Source organism: Haliaeetus albicilla, chromosome 13 (genome assembly GCF_947461875.1).
Source record: "Haliaeetus albicilla chromosome 13, bHalAlb1.1, whole genome shotgun sequence".
In the NCBI taxonomy this organism is placed as follows: domain Eukaryota; kingdom Metazoa; phylum Chordata; class Aves; order Accipitriformes; family Accipitridae; genus Haliaeetus; species Haliaeetus albicilla.
In genome coordinates this window covers 16,628,314-16,650,620 of record NC_091495.1, presented here as the reverse complement: position 1 = coordinate 16,650,620, position 22,307 = coordinate 16,628,314, and the positions used below count along the sequence as shown (strand labels likewise).

The following is a 22,307-nucleotide window of genomic DNA, read 5'->3' as shown; positions in this document are numbered from 1 at the left end:
CAGTGAAGTGAATTGGATGGGGGAGGTGAGGGAAGAAACAACTGGTTTTTCTTAACCCTGATCATGAAATGTTTTATTTAAAAGGAAGCTGCATAGTGAATAGTAAATTGTAGGTATCATAAATACAATATTTCATTCAAAACGACATGTATCGTTGCTATCCAAACACTCTTCCAGTCAATTTATTTTTTGTTGAAGACTTTTTCAAGAGAGTGTGAGGTTCTGACATGGTAAACAATTTCAAACTGCCACACCAGTGGAATGAGAGAAGACTCAGAAGACAATGACTGGCAGTTTCTTCAGGTGAGAATACCTACTGAGGCATGGAGAGGCAGGAAGCATATTCAAGTTGGTATGCTTTTCACCACAGAAAACAAGATGTTTCCTCTAAAAAAAAAAAGGGGGGGGGGGAACGACTACACTTCTACAGCAGCACCTGAAGAATGCAATCTACTCCCTTGTTGATTCTAGGTAATGTTACGTGAAATACAGGAGCACCTGTGCTGCCATAAAGGATGCCATCCTATGCTTTTCTCCAGGTAGCTTGATGGCATCTATCTTTCCAGGCATGATAAATCAGTAGCTGCCATGACCGCTCCATAGAGGAGCTCAGATACCTTTGAGTCATGCAGTGAGAGCTCTGAAGAAACAAGTAGCTCTCTGAACACATCCTCATACACTACAAACCAGGAAAGAAGAAACCCCTCTCGTTCTAGTTATTTGAGAGGAAGGAAGAAAGAAGGAAAAGTTCTTTGTTTAAAAAAAAATAAAAATTAAAAATCTACTTTAAGTAAATAAAAAGAAGCTAAACAATTACATTTTTTAAATAAACATAATTTTAAAATTAATAGAATCTGGAAAAACAAAGCGAAAACTAAAGGGAGAAAATTAATTTATTTCTATTTTTTTTTCCCCTCAATATGCGTTTCCAAAAAAACCCCAATGTGGACTTGAAATTTAAGAACAATCCTTCTCTCTTGTTATTTTAATGAAAATATTATACAAAGGAGTAAAAATATTCTCCAATTTAGCTAGCTCATTTTTGGGGGGGGGGGGGGGGGGCGGGCAGGGACAACACCCATTGAAAACAAAAAGCCAAATTTTTCTAATCTAAAACTTGCTGCAGAGACTGGAATTTCTAAATGTAAAATTAGCACAAACAGTTCTAAAGATGGTGAGTAGGTGTTTTGTAACAGTAGCTATATCCAGACACTATGTTTTCAGGAAACTCTGCAACATTTCTTTTTTTTTTTTTAAATTCAAAAATAGAAGTGAATATGGAATTCTACTTTTTCTGGATTTCACATAGATTACCTGTTTTCCTATATAAACAGAGGCAACAGAATTTAAAGCTATCCTATTTACTTGTACCCCAAATGAAAGCTTCAGTCTTTGCAGGATCTACTTGCCTACAGGAGCAACAGCTTTGGAGTACGTGCCTGGGTAGCTCTGTAACTGTAGCACCCTCTGCTGCTTTTTTAGTTCCAAAACATGTAATTGTACACTCAACCAAGCAGAAAATAAAATTAATATGTATTGAACATGTTGTTTCTTGAAAAATATTACATTATTAACTAATGCTATGTGCAGTTTACAAGAAAATGTTTTGCTATTACATACAGTATATCTCCGATTTTATATTACTTGAGCACTCTGGTTGTTTCTGTGTTAACATCCGGCAGAGACTAGATGAAAATCCCCAAACATGCTGAATTTCACTGCTCAAAATTCTCCTTTACAGACATTGTAGCTTGCTTAGACTGGTGGCAATTAGTAAAGAGGTTTATATTTTGGCCCTTGATCATTTCACTTTATTTAAATGTATACATAATTTGAAATGATTACTGCAGGGACATAATTATACAAGCATTTCAGTCATAACTGCTTTCTCCCACTAGGAAAGACAGGGGAAGGCAATACTCTCAAAAGCTCATTCTTGCAGAATTTTCCTTGCTTTTTGGACAGTCTGTTGCAGAAGAGATTTTTCTTCTGCAAGGATGAGCATGGCATGTGGCTCCTGGAGCCAGCTGATGCTATCCCACAATGACACCATTGAACCTACTGCCTGAGATCCATCAGCTCCTTTAATCGATTATTTTAGGACTAGAGATGGTCTCAGGATGTACCATCTTTTTAACAGATGGCATACAGTTGTCTAAAATAACAAACTGATCCTTTCCTTCATTCCATTCCTCTTTTCCCTGCCTCCTGCTTATGCATAGAATTAAAGCTGAATGAAGTGCATTTAGCATTGCATCCTGTCTGTGGGGAGAATTAATTTAGAGTTTTCACATGGAAACTGCTCTCTTACAAAGGATGAACAGGAGAGAAAAAATGTTCACATTTTTCTGGGAAAGTGAAAACCAATTGTAATTTGTAGTGTGAATTTTCATTTACAGTAGCCATCGTACAGTGAAAATGCATCTTCAGAAATCTTTTTGAAAAAGACAGAATACAAGTGTAGGTACCAAGTTTGAACAAAACATTGTGCAGAGGCAATTTCCAGAGTTAACACTTGGGACTCTGCAATATGCCATTTACAGCTACTGCAGTTGGCTCCACTTTTGTCCTGACTTTTGTCCTGAAGACTTTCTGGTATAAAGCAGCACTTTTGGAAGCAGCCACGAGTATTCCTCAAAAGCTGCTTATTGATATTTTATATAATGCTGCCAGCTAGTGGCACATCTTGTACTGAGTTGGTATCTACTGGTAGCACAGAGAAAGTAGTATTAACTAGAGTCTGCTCTACCACTCTTCTTTTGATGGCGTATGGTGATGTGCCTGTTAAAGACCACAAGCAGAAAGACCAAAAAGTGAAAGAAAAAGGCGATAGAAATGCTCCCTGACAGAGCTTGTTTTAACACAAGGTACTTGGGAACATTACTAGAAGAAACAAAAGAACTCCTCCCAAAACCACACAAACCATGTTATTTGAAACAAATGTTTCAAATGTAATATGCAACATGTTTCAGTTTTTACAAAATCTGATCTGTTTAATACACAATCACTTCATAATCTAATAATCGCTAGCAAAACATTAATCTTCCTGATAAATACTCAGTATGGCAGCCAAAACACCCAGAACGCTAAAATATTTAGCTGTTTTCTGATAACTTGGTCCAAATCATTTGAGGGAAGTTTAGTGCCCAGTAAATAAATTCTGACTATGCAGTATGTCCTAAAGGAATATTAAAGTCTATAATTATTCAATGGGTCCCCTCACAAAGCATACTACTGTAGATGGGACTGATAATATGTTCAATACCGGCTAGCTCCATTAGTATTAGGTATTAGAAGAAATAATCTAATACTGCTAAAGACCATTTTAGAAGTGTTTGGGGTTATTTTTAGGGTAGACTATCGTTTTATAATATGAAGTTCTTTAAGAACACCACAGCAATTGTAAAAAACAGTCGACCTAATTTTAGAAATACTACAACTGTAGTTACCTTTGGGGGTAAAAAGAGGCAAGATTACTACCTTCCTTTTCCACTGTAGGTTAACACAAAGAGAGCCAAGAAATACACAGAAAAAGGTCAAAGAAAGAGTCAATTCAAATCAAGGGATAATGGGAGTGCACACAAATTCAGTCAGGTACGATCTAAATAGAGCAGCTCAGTAAACACATGGCTGGGGGAACTTTACTATGACGGTGTGACAGACACATATAGTTACCCTGGCCTGGACACTGGGGACATTTACTCCATACAGGTGGTAGCAAAAAAGCATGATTATTACACTCCAAGCCAGTACTGCATGCTGCCAGAAGATAACTATTTTACAGTTACCCTAACAAAGTGTAATCTAGAGTGCTTAGTAAAATAGGCATAAATCAGTAATATGTATATCAATACAGACACTTACAGACACAGACATTTAAAAATGGGGAAGCAGTGAATCTGGAAATGACTTAGCAAACACTGTATATAATAGCACAGCATGAACCCTCAAAGCAATACTGAATCCAAAAGGACAAATGTGAATCTTTGTATATACAGAGAAACAGCAACAAGAACTACAAATGCCATATTACTTCTGTGTTAGCACTGGTGGTGTGCCTATTAGAGCGTAAGTCTTGTTCTACCATCTGCGATCAATAAGAAAGTAGCTGAAATACTGGAAAAAGTGAACAGAAGAGCTGACAGCACATCTATCAATAGGAAAGCATATGAAAACTTCAGTAAATTATTTGTGTTAACAAGGAAATTTGTGTAGATTGATCACAATCTAAGTACTCACACAAAGAACAAAGATTAAGAAATAACATTGCCATGTTTAACAGAGTAAGGTACACTGTTTTGATCTGCTATGTGAAACTTTTAGACACACACACAAAAAAATTTTCTCTGCTGTTCAAAATAAATACCTGAGTTGTTATCTAATGAACTAATATAACAGTATTTTTTCTGGATCCAAAACCCCAGTTTGGATTAATTTCCTAATTTTTACCCTCATTGAGAACAGTTTATGAGAATAAAGTAACTTGTTACAAAAGTCCCTCTAGATTCCTATTCTGAGAATCTACAACATCAAATCTCTCTAAATGCCTCCCATAATTTAATCAAAGCATTTTCTTCCAGATCACAAATGTCTGAAATCTAAATGTTTTTATCACCCAGCTCATGATGCCTATATCTATAGCTGATGTCAACGACAGTTATAAATGTGAATTTTCTTTCTCAGCCTTAGTATTATTAATTTGGATATTCATATATCCCTTAGATATAATTTTCATTCAGAAATCAGAGAACAAATTTCTCTTTGGCAACTGTTAAAGAATATATCCTGAAGTATTTTGTGGCAGGACCACACAAGTACCTTCAATGTTCAGAACTGAATGAAAGCTGGCAAATTTTAAAATGGAGAGCACATAGTTTATGATTATTTTTTCCTTTTGAAGGCAAAAGTTTATTAAATAAATTGACATTTTTGCTAATGAAAAGCCAATGTTTATTGAAACATAGCTTTGGAGTACTAAGACTGGAGTTTTGAGAAGAAACACGTATATATCAGAACAGTTTCTATATCATTTCTTTGAGAAGGAGGAGGAGATACGTGCACATTTCTTGAATATCTGGCAAACTTACACATACCCCCCCAACTTTATTCTATCAGTTTGCTTGTTTGAAAACAAACCAATCAACCTGAAAAATAAGGCAGAATAATCAAAAAAGAATTATATGTATATCTGTATATGTTAATTGTATAATAGTAATTACTCATCACATCAAAAATATTTAAATATTTTTGCTCACCTTCTTTTCCATGATCTACCACAATTTTATAATTCATGTCCATTAATAGCATAGATGATTTTATTAATAAGTATACTGAAGCAGAGCCATACTGGGTCAGACATTGAAGGTCCACTTACGGCTCATCTTGTCTCAGGTTAATGCAGCCAGTAACTGATGCTTAGACAAGAGTGAAAGATCAGGACAAACATAGCATCCTACTGCCCCATTAATTCTCCTAACATCGAGCACTTCCTAAGCCATAAGTGATGTCTTTATATTTAATAGCCATAGAGAATTTTTCTCGCACAAATAACCTGCACAGGGATGACTTAAGCATGCATCCACACAAACAACTCTGCTACATAAAACAGCGTAACACATAAAACACTATGGTCGGTAGATCTGTATCTCTGACCACAGTAATAATGTTTCTCAGCTAAATGAAATGGTTTTTGAGGGCTCATACAGAAATATTTTATATTGATACAATTAGACTTCTATCAGCATAGTACTGTATTTAAATAAACAATGACTTACAGACATTCCCTGTGTTGTCAAAACTTGTAAGAACATCTTTAACATTTAAGAGTCCATTGTGAAATCTGGAAGAAAACATACATAGTAACTTTACCAACATATGAACAATCAAAAAAAACCCCAACCATCTTGCCTCTTTAGAGAAGAGGTTCACCGCATGCGTTCATTTCTCACAAACCCCTTTCACAGAGAAGTAGTAAACAGGTACTACTGTAGCCACCAGGGGGAAAACAAGGGGACAATTGCTGGTGTTTGAAGTTCCATCACTGAAATCCATGAACCAGAAACATGTATCTCAGACACTAAGACTTTATCAAAATGAAGACATTTCCAAAAAGCATCAATTTTTGTTTAGTTGTGGAAGTCACACCTAAACAACTTTTCCATAGGAAAGGAAGAATTTTGGTAAAGCAATTTCTTTGAAGAGGAAAAACAAAAGACTATTTTTGAACAGCAGCTGTACACACATTCCTATTTTCTCCCACAAAATCAAGAACACTTCATTTGATTAATGTGAACAATGAAACTGATTAGTGTGTTCAGTGAACTGCATTTTCTTTTGTTTTACATTTGCATAACCCAAGTGAAATAAACATTCAAAACTGGGGATAATAAATTAATTAACTGAATTTCACATACGAAGTGCAAATTTTAGAACACAGTGACCAAAACACTGACAGCAGCAGAAAGAACATGCAGCAAATTTGAATAAAAATTTGTCTAAGAAGCTTCTTCTAAACGTTAGAGATGTCAGGCTAGCTGAATTCACACACACACAAAAAATCAACTAAATTTCTTTTAACTATCCCAAGTCAATCTAGGCCCAAAATGAACAAAACAAAAAAATCTTACACTTTACAACAATCAGATCACATAGCTGTTTCACAAATGCATTAAAAAAATCTAAAAAGAATTCAGCAAGGCAGTAAAATACAAAAATACAGTCTTCTAATAATGTTTCAAATATAGCTCCTAAGACTGTTCAGGAACATACTAATTTGAAACACTGAAAAAATGGAAGAAATCCAACAATTCTAGCACCTACAAAATTAGTTCTTATTCTCTCAGCTTTTCTTTCGTGAAGGAAGATTGTTTTAAGAATGAAAAAAAAAAATCAACCTCTTTGCAAATTGTATATTTATAGTGCAAAAAAGCTATTTATAGCTTCTGATAAGCATATGCATTAAGTAAACATTTACATGTTAAATTTTGAGACGCACCAAAGAACAAGTAGACCAATTCTTGAAAAAAATGAAAATCAAATGGAAATCAAGTTAAACTGAAACGTGTTCATAAACAGAGGCAACAAAATATATGAAAGATGTTACAAAAGATAGGACTCGACATTAGAGCTCTTCTCCCAGCTACACAAAAACAAACCAAAAATAAATTCTTTAGCTGCAGTAGAAGCCTACAAGAATTCTGAAGGATCATGTGGACTTATACTGCACTTTTTCTTCTTTTTTTTTGGCAAGTTTGTTTTCAATCAGATCGGACAACCAATGCAACAGAGTTAATTCAAGAGAAGTGACAAGAAAGCGGACAGGATCAGTAGTTCTGCCAACCACAGAACTGCCCTTTAAACTGTCCCCTGCTGACTCCTTAGCATCCTACAAACTCCATAACTGTGCGTATGTCTGAAACAGTTAGGGTCTCTCAGACAGCTGTGAATGTCTCATCTTTAAATGAATGTCAGATGGGGGCAGGGGAGAGGGAGATGCTGAGAAAGTAAAGAAATATTTTGATCTTTCTTGGCATGTAGATTAGTCCCAGGATAACACGTTTTGGTTTGGTTCCCCCCCTCTGCCATTTCTTTATGTACACAGTCCACATATAAAGAAGATTTATCATGCAAATCTCCAAGTGAAGCAAACAAAGTTGAGGACGAACAACTTAGCAATCCAGTATCTGTAGTTCAGAATGCTATGAAGAAAGAAAAACAGAAGGAAATGGAGTGTCCTGGTGTAGAAAAGAATAAAATTTATATACTTCAGGGTCAAAAGGTAGACAAAGGCAAAAAAGAGAAATGATACAACTATAGCACTGGCCTTAAAATTATCACTAAACCAGATTTCAGGCTGTTTCCAAAATAATGGTTTATAATTTGAGATGAGAAGTGGACAGCTCTGAGTACGCCAGCCTGAAGAATAAGCTAAGATGCCACAACAGATGCATGCCACACAGCTATTGTTTTTAAAGTTGTTCTGAAATTTTGGTGACGTTTTATTTAACACAATGAATGTTCTTCATCTACATTATTTTTGGTACACTCAGTTTTCGTTAACGATCAGTTCTTCCTCTGATTATAAAACATTCTTTCCATAATTAAAATCAACACACACAAATTTCAAACATATTCTTACATTTATTATTCAGTGGCCAAAAGCTTGTGGTGTCCAAGTACAAACACAGCACACCCCAGTGTTTGCTCTCTTGGCCAGCAGAGGCATTTTGCACACACCCCCTTTCCCTTCTGCCTGCAACATGCAAAGTCTCTAACTCTGTCTCAGCAATCTCTTTCTTGCTTTCACAAATATTGTTCATGACAAGCACATAAGTGAGCCGTAATTTAATGATGAGAAGCATCCAGCTTTGTTATGAGGGACCTCCTCCTCCTCAGTCTTCCAGATGCCCACTCCACACTCATTGTGAAACAGGACAGGGCTTAAGTTTAACAAGCTGCTTCCTTTATTCTGATCAGTTTATGAAACCTTTACTGAACAAAAGCAGGGAGCAACCTCAATCTCCTAGAATGCGAGGAGTAACCATTATCTCAATGGTGATCTGGATAGCAAAGCCAGTCTCATTCACTCCAAAAATCACATCTCAGGTCTTAACTATATTACCATTATGGACTATTTTAAGACTACTCCACATTAGTAACAGCGAAATCTTCAGAAGTCAATGAGCATGATAGGGAAATACCTATTCCTGCTGATAAAGCTTTTTCTCCCTACACCAGGCTAAAAAAGAGGTGCTTCCATTCCACTGGTAATCACTTAACAGTTAGGGAACACAAACAGTGAAGAATTGAGCATAACTTCTATTGCAGACAAGTTTTAGGACTGAGGAAAGCAATGTGCCAACAGCTGATCTACTTGTGAAAGGGAGAGCTCAAGGAGACACACTTCCGAACAGCAATAGCCACACCTTTCTCCATTTGGAGGACTCTGTTTGTAGAGCCTGCAGACAAACTCTGCACCAGCTACTCCTGAACTCTTTTCCATCACAGACCTGACTTGCAGCCTAAAAGTTACATGCACCTGTAAATACATGTATTCTCTAACCCCAAATCTGCCATAAATATCATGCTACTCAGTCCTGCACCTAAAACCCACAGCTTCTAGTTTTGGATCCACTGTTCTGCATGTACCTCCCCAGCAGTTCTGTAACAGCTGCTGTTTCACTGTCCCATCCCATCAGCTGCTCCTCCATTACGGAGCCCAGAGAAAACTGCCAATACATGTCACATCCTGTTTCTATGAATGCCTGTCATAATCACAGCTTTCCACAGTACGTCTTACAAGCTGCCCATAAAGAGTTTGTCTTGTGCACTGAATTATGAAAGTCAAGGAAAGGAATCACAGAACCTTGTGGTTAAATCCCAACCCCAAAATTCCCATAAGTTTCCACAGGCATCTCAAAATACAGGAGAACATTAGTATTTAGTGCTTTGGAATATGTCATGAACATTGTACAGTTCAAAGAACTTCAAAGAAGTTCAAAGCTGTGATTGCTGCAGTCAACAAAGTACTTCAAACAAGTATAGGCAGGCATCATGGAGAAAGTGAATTTCAGGTCAGCATGGTTAATCTGATCTACAACGTTCTTATAATAAGTCTTCAAGGTACAATATTCATAATTTCTATAGCTGAGGCATTGAGTTATAGAAGACAAATCTATAAATGATAAACTAATTTAACTCATGTTTCTCCTGATATGAAGCAAAGCAAAATTCCTTACTCTGGACTATGAATAAATCTACTTTGGATGTATAAAGAAAGTCAGAGAAAGAGAGAAATCTCTTTAAAATACAATAATGTTCCTTCCTCTTAAATTCAACCACACAAGCGGCAGACTTTTACATGTATTTATAAATAGCTGTAGACAGAATAAAAATAATCCTTCAGTAGCTCCCTATTAATGTATGCTTTTCATCAACCATAATGAAACAAAACTATGTTCCTTCTCTTCTTTTACGTTATTCTTCAACTGAATGAGGAAAAATAATACAAATAACTAAATAAATACAGTAAACTTAAAAAAAACTACAAAAACTAAGCTACATTTCCATATAATACTCAAAAGAAAAAAAAAAACCCACCACATGACCAGATATTATTCACCTGGATACAAAATAAAACTACAATTTTTGTGGAAAATGAAAGACAGGATAAGGGTAAAACAGTTACTGCTAAGGGTACTTTACAAAAAGGCTTGCTCAGCATCACCATCAATTGCCACTGCAGCCCAGTAAGAATCTCAGAGTTACCTGCAAACTTTGTTATCTGATCAAATGTTTTTTCTGGGACAGAGTATAGCAAAACAAGATAACTCCTCTTTCACTCCAGTTCAAGATCTCAGCTTAATATGGTAAGAAACCAAAACAATGGCTTCTTTGACTACAAATTCTTTTTACAAATACACATGTATTGGGCAATATGATGGAACAGTCTTAGTTTCATCAGTGTATGAAAGTAGTATGTTACCAAAACACTTTTTATCTCTTTCCTCAATTTCCTCCTTCTGTGGCCAAGCCCTCATGCTGCTAAATCCACACATTATCTCTCAGCACCCAATGGTGGAAGAAAGCAAGTTTATCATACCCGCACAAATTGTCCATAAGGAGTAGGCAATATTCCTTGAAATCTGCTTCCCTTCATTTTTTATGTCTATCCCTAAAATAAAAATTCATTAAAACTTCAAAGTGTTATTAGCAGAAATACCCTATAGGAATAGACAAAGGAATTCACTCCTAAACCATCTTCTAACACTTGCCACAGACAAATAACATGCCTCTCATTTCTAAACCAAAGGTCTAGAATAATCTAATAATTTCTTTCATATTTTTATCTAAAGGTTCATTCATATTCAGAATAAAGGCATGACACTTTGCAAAGAACACTTAACACTCTTTACAAAGATTTAACCCTTCCTATAAGCTGCTAACACTGTTCTTTTCAGTTCTGCGTTTTAGTATTTGAAACAACAAATGACTGATCAATGGAAAATATTTTACCACAGAAATAACTTATTTCTTCTCTAATTGCCTAAAATGAGCCTACAATTTTAAAGTAAATCCATATCCTGAAATAGAAAATGTGAAGATATTGATTGTTCCTTTTTTAACTCTGATAAAAGAATAATTTTCCTGTCTACAAGACAGACACCATCTCCACAGTGAGACACTGCATCTTCATGATCTATAATCACTTCTTGCTAGAATTATTCATACAAAATTTAAATTTAAAAGCATATTCCTGACTAGGAATAGAAGGATTTAGAAATGCACTATTAAATAAACATTTTAAAATGTCTCTACTTATTCTGTATCTTCCTATCACCAAGAAAACAAGTATTTAGCACATGCATAATTTTTAACAGCAAAGTGAAATACCCTCAAAGCTAAAAAGAACTTGAATAAAGCTAACAAATAAACATGTAAGATTTATGAATAGAAACATATTTTTAATGGAGAGAAGACCCAGAAGGTCAGATGATTTCTGTAATGAAAGATATCTTTTTCCACCTCAAGCTTGCAAGAAATTTCACTCAAAATGAGGTTTGTATTTTTCACCTGCAGACAATGTTACTCAATTTACTGTATCCAAATCTGAATGTGAAAACTGCAGCAAGATTCCAGCTTGGACTGAGTATGTCTACATTCTCCATGTTAGACTTCCATAAACATTCAGCCCAATTCCCAGGCTGCCTTCCTGTCATTTTTGGTGGTTTTTAACTAACATTAATTGCAAACAACACTAGAGACCAATTTCGTATCATCAAGACAAGGATGTAGTGTGTAGGAGCAGCAAATATGGTCCAAATACAAATGAGACTAGACTAATCAAATGAGATTCTGTACTGTAACACAAGAAATTTCATCTTGACACCCCTTTCACTGAAAACAAAAGTCACACTCATCAGACACTCCTTTTCATACCCCAGAGCTACTGTGAAGCACCTGAGTACCTATACAGAGTTCAAGAGACCACCTTCCACCATGTATTGTGAATCTACATTCCATTAAGTACGCTAGAGACCACTGTTTAACCGGTAGAGTCATGGGGATTTTTAAAATGTGATGTCACCTCAAGGATGTAGTCAAAATGGCACATAAATCCAGCTTCAATTTCTAAAGCAAAAATTGCCTCATATTGCTTCTGGCTTCCTGCTTTGGAAGATTTATTAAGAATTATTCTAAAATAAACTAGTGACAGAAAAACATGGCATAAGCTCCTCTTTCCCAATATGCATCCAACCTGAATTTGGTTCAAAAAATAGCAGCTTACTAAACTAAGCTGGATTGAGAAGTTCAGAAAAGCATGCACATGCCTGGTAGTTCCTACTGAAGCTTCTATTTGCCTAACAAGCTGGTTCCCTAAGTCCCTCTAGAGCAGTAATTACAGCTAGGTCATAGCATATCTGAATATACAATTTGATCAGTTTTGATAGCCCTTGAACTGATATAGCTTGACCTTTATACTCTTTGCCAAAAGCCACTAACAACCTTATGAACTTTCTTAAGTATTTAGTCTTGTCAAGATATCAGCTGACAACCCTTTTAACATCTAACATATGCAATGAGCTTTCCCAAAAAGATGTTAATGCATAAGGAAAACATATGCAGATAAAAATTCAAAAGCACTTTTGTCAAGATTTTAGAGGGGCCATAAGCAACATTTTTTTCCTGACAAAAAGATATATGAAAAGGCTCTCCTACTCAAGCATACTGTTCTGGGTTTACCTGACTGATGTTCTTGTTATGGCTAATAATATGCTAATAATATGTTCTTGTTATGTTGTTAAAATTGCTTCTATTGATGAAAATTATGATAATTAGTATTTTGCCAATGGGAAGAGAAAAATGAAGGGAATACTGTCAGACACACAGAGGATCCTTAAGTTTCCAAGACATGATCAGTTCTCAAAGATCCAGGACCGCTAACTCCAAGATTTCTTATCTTCTAAATATGCAAGTTTCTGCAAGAACTGTCGCTCTGTTACATTTAACCTGTTACATTTAACCTCTTAAACTACTGCTTCAGCAAAAACAGAGAAAAACTTTATTTAATATAGACTTATGGTAAAGCAGATTTTGTTGCAGGTATTTATACTTTGTCCCTGGCAAAATACACAATATTTTCTCCTTCCTTTCTTCACCATCCTGCAATATTCTGAAATAATAAGTATATGCTATCTATTGCCACTGCTTCAATATAGAGAGAAAACATTTTAACACAGAACTGTAGGAGTAAGTAAGTTCTGATCATTATTCCTAAAACAATCAGTGATTACCATTTTTATAGATCACTAAGTACCTTCTAGAAAGGAACAAAATATGGGGAAAAATAAAAATAAACCCACCAGGAGACAATCTCCCTATTCTCCTCAATATACCGTTTTTGAAACCCAATGTAAACGTGCTCCAGGACAGAAACTGTACTTTTCCATTGGCTAAGGTCAGAGGAACATAAAAGGTAAAAACAAAATCTCCATACTTAGAATACTATATAATGATCACCAGTAATAAAATCATGCATAAAAAAACATGCTTGTTCACAGTCTACAGTTTGAGCTGTGTCCTATTAATGAAACTACTATTAGCCAAATAAAAAATACTAAATAAAATGACGACATGGGAAGTGATGGAAACAGAAGTGAACAAATGTCAAATGTCAGAGCAAGATCAGTCTGACATTCCCTTGGCTTTTGTACTGCTGGCACAGGTGAACCTTAGCTCACCTCCTACCTTAAAACTCCTATAACTAGCAAATCAAGTAAGTGACACTGAGTGTTGCAAACCATGGTAGTGAACTAAGGAGACTGAATGAAGAAGTTCAGGACTGCAGCATAAAAGACTGCAGTCTTGCTCAGCCTAAATTCTACCTAAACACCTTACATTTTCTATTACCAGTGTGCCTCTGAAGACCTATGTCCTGGTTTCAGCTGGGATAGAGTTAATTTTCTTTCTAGTAGCTGCTATAGTGTTATGTCTTGGATTCAGTATGAGAAGAATGTTGATAACACACCGATGTTTTCAGTTGCTGCTAAGTAGTGTTTAGACTAAGTCAAGGATTTTTCAGCTTCTCCTGCCCAGCCAGCAAGAAGGCTGGAGGGGCACAAGATGTTGGGAGGGGACACAGCCAGGACAGCTGACCCAAACTGGCAAAAGGGGCATTCTGTACCATGTGATGTCAAGCCCAGTATATAAACTGGGGGGAGTTGGCCTGGGGGGGATTGCTGCTCGGGAACTAACTGGGCATTGGTCAGCGAGTGGTGAGCAATTGCATTGTGCATCACTTGTTCTGTATACTCCAATCCTTTTATTATTATTGTCATTTTATTATTGTTGTTATTATCATTATTAGTTTCTTCCTTTCTGTTCTATTAAACTGTTCTTATCTCAACCCATGAGTTTTACCTTTTCCCTTCCAATTCTTCAAATTCCCTTCCAATTTTTTTTCTCCCTGATTCTCTTCCCCATCCCACTGGGTGGGGTGCAAGTGAGTGAGTGGCTGCGTGGTGATACTTACTGGCTGGGGTTAAACCATGACAACCTACAACCAGGGAACAGAGACACTGCACGAATAGATTAGGTAGACTGTGAGCATCTAGATGAATCTGGAAAAGTCCATACAGAAAAAACACTGTACCTACTTCTATTACAAATGGGCAGTATTTTCAAATGGAAAAGTTTTCTTCTGAAGGCTTTTAGCATCAATAAGTATAAGCTTGGAAAACAGAAAATTAAGGCTTTATAAAGCTCTAAACAATTTCATATTTGACTTTTCACCCAGCTGCAAATTGAAGGCAGCCTGCATGTAGTGTTATGGAGTTGGGGGGTTTTTTTGTTTGGTTTGTTTTTTTGTTGTTGTTCTTTTGTTTTGTTTTATAACCTTGCAGAAATGTCACCGTTAATGATGGTTACTTGTTTGTGTTCGATCTTAGTTTCTAAGAGTGAATTTAATTTAAAGGTCCCCATTAAATAAAAATGCACTTTACAATTTCAATGACTGAGGCTCTCCAGAATATCCTCTTCTGTGGACAGAATGCAGAACCCTACACCCTCAGCAGGGCTAATTAGGGGCTGCAAAACAAGTATCGATTCAGGAATGCTTAAGTTACTGTTGCAATGATACCTGTTGAGGCAAAACCAAGTTACAGATATGCCCAAAACTGAACAAGTAAAAGGGAGACCAAAGCAGGTGAAAAGGGAAAAAGACCCCACCCTGCAGAGTAATGAATGGGAGCTATAACCTTTTCTGTTTTGCTAAAGCTACTGAGAATTCACACTCCTTCAGAAAGTTTTTGGAGGGGGGGTTGATTTTTTGGGGGGGTTGTTTGTTTGTTTTGTGTGTTTTGGGTTGTTTTGTTGGTTTTTTTAAATACAGATATCTTAATTTGTTTTACCTGCTCTAATATAAAACAGATTTCTTCAATAGGTATAAATCATTTCTGCAGGAAAAGGAAATTTTTTGTTCTTTTGTTTTGCAAATTGGCTTCCAAATGATCACTGAGTTTTACAAGAACTATTAAGAAGAAAATTGAATAAAATTCAAGTTTTTAGAACTTTATGAATAACATCATGTCATTAACATTTTTAAGATTACAAGTGAATGTGTACAGTTTTCTTACATCCTATTTATATCTGAAGAATGTCAAAACAGAAAGCTATTAGTAACATAAATGCCCATATTTGCATTCTGTTATAGGTACAATCATCAGCATTTTCGTTCAAGCTCTGGCGCTTAACTGAGGTGTACCGGAAAAAAAAAAAAAACAAACAAGCTGCTTACTGTTACAAACAACTAAAAATAACATCTAACAATTTATGTGTAAACTATGCCTAGTTATACAAAACACTGGAATAATCATTAATGAGTTTTATATCTGAGGCCTGTAGAAGATCTTAGGAAGTACTTAATGATGGTTACCTTAAGGACACACTATACTCAGGATAAAAGATGCTTTTATACTGAACCCAGGTCCCAGTTTCCTCTTCTGTATTCTGGTCTTCTACTGAAAACAGATTGAACGATGCAAACCTTCTTACAGACACTTGTTGGAGGTGCACATCTTTCAAGTGCTTATTCTTCAAAACCTTTGAAATGAAGAACAAATTAAACATTAAGAATAAAACTTTCAAGAACAAACACAGGCTTATTTGACTGAAGAGGCAAGTCTGGCATTAACCATAACAGCTATCCTATTAGGTAATAGCTATGAATAACTAGTCCAAGTATGTCAAGCCTCAGAAAAATAACAGTGGTACTGATGGGAGGTATCAAGAGAATGAATTATGAATGTATTATGTCTCAATATATATATTATATCTCAATAATTGTAAAGCAAATGTACTCTGTTCATAAGGCCACAAGTTCTTAAGTACAAAGTTGCTTTTTTAACTCCCGCTCCAGCGAACCCATACCGGAATTAGAGAGGCAGACTGGGTTCTTCCCTACCCTCCCGTTACCACTGTGAAACTTTCTGTGCCACTCACTGTCCCTACAGATTAAAAAAACCTGAGCAATATGTGTTTGCCAGGTAGACCGTTTTCTAGCTTGGAAGTTTACTGCTGGACATTTGCAGAACTGCTGCCAAATTGCTACCTATCCCAGGACTCATACTTTCAGATGTCACAACTGCATATTCCCCTACCAGGACCCCATAAGGGGACTGATGCATTAGCCAACTTTTACATGATCCCCAGAATACACAACAGCACCAAGTTCAGCACTAAGAGACTGAAGGATTCAAGGCAGTGGCAGAAGCAGAATGTGGCCATATGCATTTTGTGTAATAGCTAAATGATTAAAACACTTGTTCAGGAAAATGAAAACATGGGCTCTCTGTCCTGCATAGTCTGCTGCATTCAACTGTCTTTGAGGACTGAGGTATCAACTCCTCCGTACAGGAAAACCTGGCACCCAGCCCGTTTGAGCTGTATCGTTGCACAGAAGACAACTAGCATTTCCCTGCCAGACAAAAAGACTTCTTCTTTAGGTCAGCGACGGAAGATGGAGAAATGTCCTGGTTTTAACTTCTTTCTCCTAACATTGGATAGAATACATAAATAATTGCCATTGCATTTTTAAAATGAAGATGCATTAGCAGTCCACAGTGCTGAAAAAAACCAGCAGAAAATAAACTCATCACTATAAATAGGGCTACAAGGAATAGCTCTATTGAGTAGAAGAGCACCACAATTTAGTTTTTTGCCAACCAGACATAAATCTGAAGTCAAATGAGCAGTAGCTCTCCAGAATTATGAAACTTGAAATGGAAGCTTTGCATATGGGATGTGTACAACAAAATAAAGGGTCAGTGATTTTTCTGCTGCACCCAACCTTTGTCAACCGTGCTTCAACTGGAAATGCACTCACATTCAACAGCCTTACAATTTGGTGCCATGACCTATTATTTTGCAGGATACTTGAAAATACTACATATGTGAGCAGAGCAATTGTATTTGCTATGCTGTTAGTTTCTAATAGCAGGTCTGATGCATCGGGCTTATTGCTTTTGGATCTATTTTCATTGGCAGTTCTCAGTATATGAAAGGCACAGGCATCTTCATCAAAGTAGTAAAAATGGCTGTGTGCTGTCCACCCTATTTCTTCTACTTCTGTAACACACGGAAAAAATACACACATGAAGGAAATCGCAAAAACAGCAAAACAGGAGAACCAAATTAAAAGACTAGCAGAATTAAGACCTTCATATAACAGCAGCAAGTCTGGAAACAAAACGGAGCAAATTTTCAACTAAATAAAACCACCAAGATCTAATTTTCAGAAAAGCATGTTGTTTTGGGCCTTTTTTTAAAGCAAAGGCACGCCATTACTAACAGTAAAAAAAAAAAATCCAACAGTGCCAACACTTTTCTGGTTTCAGTTTTTTGTTCTAAAGAGACATCTTCTAGATGCTCTGTCAAATGCATTCTCTGGGTTAGCAGAAAATTCTCATAAGCATTTGAGTACTCAAAAAAAACGTTTCTCCCACAGCCCCAACTAAAATCAAGAGGTCTAAGATCTGAAAATTACAACAGCAGGTCAAATCTTTCAAAAACCTAAATATAACTGAGAAAACAGAGCACAAAGGAAGAATATGTTACATTATTTATATCTAGCTATTTTTACATAAGGATCAAAACAATTTTTTTCCTCAAGTCAGTTCCTAAAAGCATCACAATTGTTACAAGCTACAAAGATATGCTGCTGCTGCTATAAGATAATCCACTGACAAAAAACAAAAGGTGACAAATATATTTAAACTCATAATACTGTTTTAAAGACATTGAAAGATAGTCTTCTCTATTTTCATGATACCCTTCCAATGAAGGTGAAACTCCCTAAGTTCCTGCACACTGCCATAATAAACGAACACGTCCCAGGGACCTGTAAAACCAGTAGCTAATATCAAAGCAAGCTAAAGGCTTCCCAGCAGAATAGACACAATTCTTGGTTTTAGTGATGCCCAAGAGAAAGAACTATGGTGGGGATGGAATCACCTGACACCACCATTCTTTGGTTGGGGCCGGTGGCCTCTTCCCCTCCTCCCTCAGTAACTTTCAGCTAAGTTCCTCTGCATATTTTTATTTTAAAAAAATTCCAGAAGCCTTGTTTCACTCTCTTTAAGATCTTCTTTAGTTACTGAATGGCCTGTCTTCTGCACAAGATCTTTACAGGTGTACACAAGTGTTGAGCTTGTACACAGGTCATACACACAAATATTACCTAAATAAATAATATTTTAGGTCCTGTAATGAAAGATTGTCTTTCGAAATTAGGTTCCTTAAAAGAAAAAAAACCCAAGAACAACAACAAAAAAAACCCCAAACAATGCAAGTTCACACTTTTACTTTGCAGTTTTCCCTCTCTCAAACTTGCATTTTCTTTCCTCTCTAACTTCACATAGCAATATAGAATTCTAAGGCAATTCTTTCTTCATTAACATACAAGATATTTTAAAAAAAAGTATCAACAAACTGTCTCCTGTTTTAGAAAGATTCTAGTAAACATTACCACAGATCTCAATTGCAGGGCCCTCAGTATTTAATGACAATATTAGGACCATATTTAGGACTCCCTATAAAACTTGAAGATGTTTGACCTCTCTTAAAACAAACAAACAAAACCAACCATATGGAGAAAGGCAGTCACCTGAAATTCTCTGTATTTCTTTGTGTATCTCATTGTGTATGGCTTAGCTGCACTAAAAGACAAATTCAGTAACAGCTAACAGTCTACTAACCTCTGCTGCATTCTATGGCACTGACTGGAACACGATATTTTGTACACACAAGAAAGTTTCTACATAATCAGCTACTGCATGAACTATAACTATACCATCTCTAAATATCATCAGTAGGACTGTGCATTATTTATTTAACAAATAGTTTATTTACCAAATTGTTTTATTCAATTGTAAACAATTTACAAACTCAAGAATAACAAAAGCATGAAAAAATATCTGGAGCACAGGCACCCTTCACAGACAGAGGAGCAAGAAGAGAAGAAAAATTGCTTTAGAAGTTCTTCTGGTTGGGGGGGTGCGGGGGGGGGGGGGAAGCCACTGCCCTGTCCTCAGTTTAGCTCTTTTTTTTCAGTTCTGGAAGCTAAAGTACATTAGCAGGTGAGTAAGGCTTCTGTGAGCAGAAGAGCAAGAGGAAGGTAACAGGCAGGATAAATATAAAAGTTTTCATTGAACTTTCTATAGGGAGCAAGTGTACGTATAGGAAGCAACTTAGTTTAGGCCTATACCTCTAACTTCCCTACTAAACACTACAGACTGGGTAACGCCATCAGTTGCATAGACTGGTAGAGCTCAAAACACAGCATTAGAAAATTTACTCCAGTCCCTTATAAATGCACAGTACATATGTAACTTCCTTTAGCATTTCTTTTTTTAAGCAAAAAAATATTTTCCTTGATTCTGACAAGCTAAGTTGAAAAATACTCACAAACTTCAAACTCAGTACATACATAAAACATTTTATTGATAAAGAACACATAGGTAATTATGCAAACCCCTGGTTCTTTATGCTAGCTTCATAGGATACCTGATAAAAGGGCTTTTTTCTTAATTAAATCAGCAAGCACACACTCAAGCATCCTTACTATAGCAAATAAATTTGTGTATGCATTGAATGAAAGCTAATTCAATATATAAACACACCACAGAACTGATTTCATGTAAGGCGTTATTATAAGCAGTATGAAAAGCATTTTTAAAACCACTGTAAGAAACACTTTGACAGAGCTCCTTTAAAGATGGATATAAAGGAAGGTTGATACCTCTCCCAATCCATGGATAGATCCAAGCATCACTGTAGCAAAGAGTGCAGAACTGATTTTTACTTCAGATGTACCAGTAAGATTAAATTGATCCTCGCTCATCGTACCATATAAAAATCAACAGAAAAGTTAAAGAACATGGAAAAACCCAGGGAATCTGCAGAGGAAAAGGTCACAGATTACCTGTAGTTTGAGGAAGAAACAGAAGCCTTCTCCCCAAATACCTGCACGCACCCCCTGCACCCCCATTCAATTGTTATGAAAAATTCCTTATGATTTTAAGAGACAGGGATATGCCAAAGGCAGTATGTTGAAAAGAAATGTTAGTGTAGCTGCAGAGTGCAGCTTAGATGTCTGCTAGAACAGAAACCTGCAAAGACAAACCTGATATTCCTACCAGTGACTTTAGCATTTCCTGCTTTAGTGTACAATAAAACAGAAGTTTGTCCTGTTGAACAGGACTGGGGAATTTGCAAACCAAAACCACACACAATTAACCTCCCCATGCCTCCCACGCTGTTATCCGACTGCAGCCAGGTGCCCTGTTCAGCCCAGATGCCGCCATTGGACCCACTGCCACCACTCTGCCTTCTCGGGGAGAGTCCGCAATGGGCAGCTCCAGGCTTCCATTTGCACAAAACTAAACATTTATTTTAGGGCTATAAATGTCACATCCCATAACAATAACAACTACTGAAACTGATTCAAGTTTTTAAGCCTTCATGCATATGCTCATCTGCAGAGGAATCCTTTCCAACCTTGCACTGCTCCTAAAGGGTCCAAAAAACTACGGAAGGCTGGAGCTGACAAGCTGCTGTTCACCTGCAGCCCAGGTGTAACTGCTTGCTGCTTCTGCCGCCTCACCCCCCTCCAGGCACGGCCCCACAGCTCGCCAGCAGCTGCTGGTAAAGACGTCTCACTCCGGCTCCCCATGAAAGGCAGTGTGGAGGGTGTCAAACGTCAGGAATTGGAAAGCAGCTACAATAACCAACTCCAGCAGCACTGACAGAACCACAGCCTGAAAATCCCAAGCTAGCGCTCTCAGCTGCAGGGTGCCAAGGGGATGCTGGCCCTCCTCCTGTTAATGCTGCTTATAAGACCACAGACTGCTCTGGGGATCTATTGAAGGTGCACCTCCAAGAGCCGTGTGTGTGTATATATGCATGTGCGTGTGTGTATATATATAGATGTACATATTTTTATACATATATGTATGTATTCTTATTATTACTATTTTTTCCGGGAGAAGGACTGCAAGCCCCTTTGCAAGCCCCAGCATACTTATTCCTCGCTATCCTCTCGGGGGTGCGGGGAGCTCTCCGCAGCTCGGCTTTCCACACGCCTCCAGCGCCGGCACCCCCGCCCAGGGCAGCGCACGGACCCTCAGGCGCTGCGAGCTACCGGCCACACGGGCCCGCGACCGCCCGCCGCCCCCGGGGCCGCGGTAGGCCAACGCGGAGGGGCGGGTGGGAACACGAACCGCTCCGGCCCAAGGCGCCGCCGCGCCAGGGGACAGGACCGGCGGTCAGCAGCGACGTGCGCCCCTCAAGCTGCGCCCGCCATCCCCTCCCGCCCGCGGGCTCCCCCTACCTGTCCGAGCAGCCGCCAGCGGGCTCTCGCCGTCTCCGCACCTGTCGCCTCGCACCTGCCCGCGGCCGGGCGGCGCGGAGAGCCGGCAGCCTCGGCCATGCTGCGGCGGGGAGCGCCTGGGGCTGAAGCGGCGGGAGCGCGGAGACCACCCCCACCCCGGCCTGGCCGGCGAGGACTTGCCACCGAGGCTCCAGCGGCTGCCGGGACCGGCCGGGCTAGGGCTTGAAGAAGTGGATGGCCATCTTTATTAAGGGCAGCGCTGAGAAGAGAGGCTGCCGCCGCCCTACGCCCGGCTCCTAAGGCGCCCCGGAGGGGCGGGAGTGCGCCTCAAAACGGGTTGCCTGCGGCCTCTGCGGTTGGGGGGGTGAAATGAGAGTGACTTGAGGAAGCCGCGGCAGGGACTGTGCTCGCTCGTCCGCCCGCC

The 22,307-nt window shown here is 38.0% G+C and overlaps 1 protein-coding gene across 2 annotated transcripts in view; it reads right to left on the bottom strand.

Moving 5' to 3' along the window:
- Nucleotides 1-22,289, bottom strand: part of CAMKMT (calmodulin-lysine N-methyltransferase) — a 228,544-nt gene extending 206,255 nt beyond the window's left edge. Inside the window, exons 1-4 of one of the 2 annotated variants that reach the window (XM_069800297.1) lie at nucleotides 22,030-22,285; nucleotides 21,884-21,999; nucleotides 15,932-16,098; nucleotides 5,775-5,839 (exon numbers count right to left, since the gene is read on the bottom strand). In XM_069800297.1, the coding sequence (XP_069656398.1) occupies nucleotides 5,775-5,839; nucleotides 15,932-16,098; nucleotides 21,884-21,982 (331 nt within the window). In that variant the 5' untranslated portion in view covers nucleotides 21,983-21,999; nucleotides 22,030-22,285. Of the gene's footprint in view, nucleotides 1-5,774; nucleotides 5,840-15,931; nucleotides 16,099-21,883 lie in introns of both variants that reach the window. The other variant, XR_011327480.1, reaches the window with a different exon arrangement.
- Nucleotides 22,290-22,307: the final 18 nt, after the last annotated feature.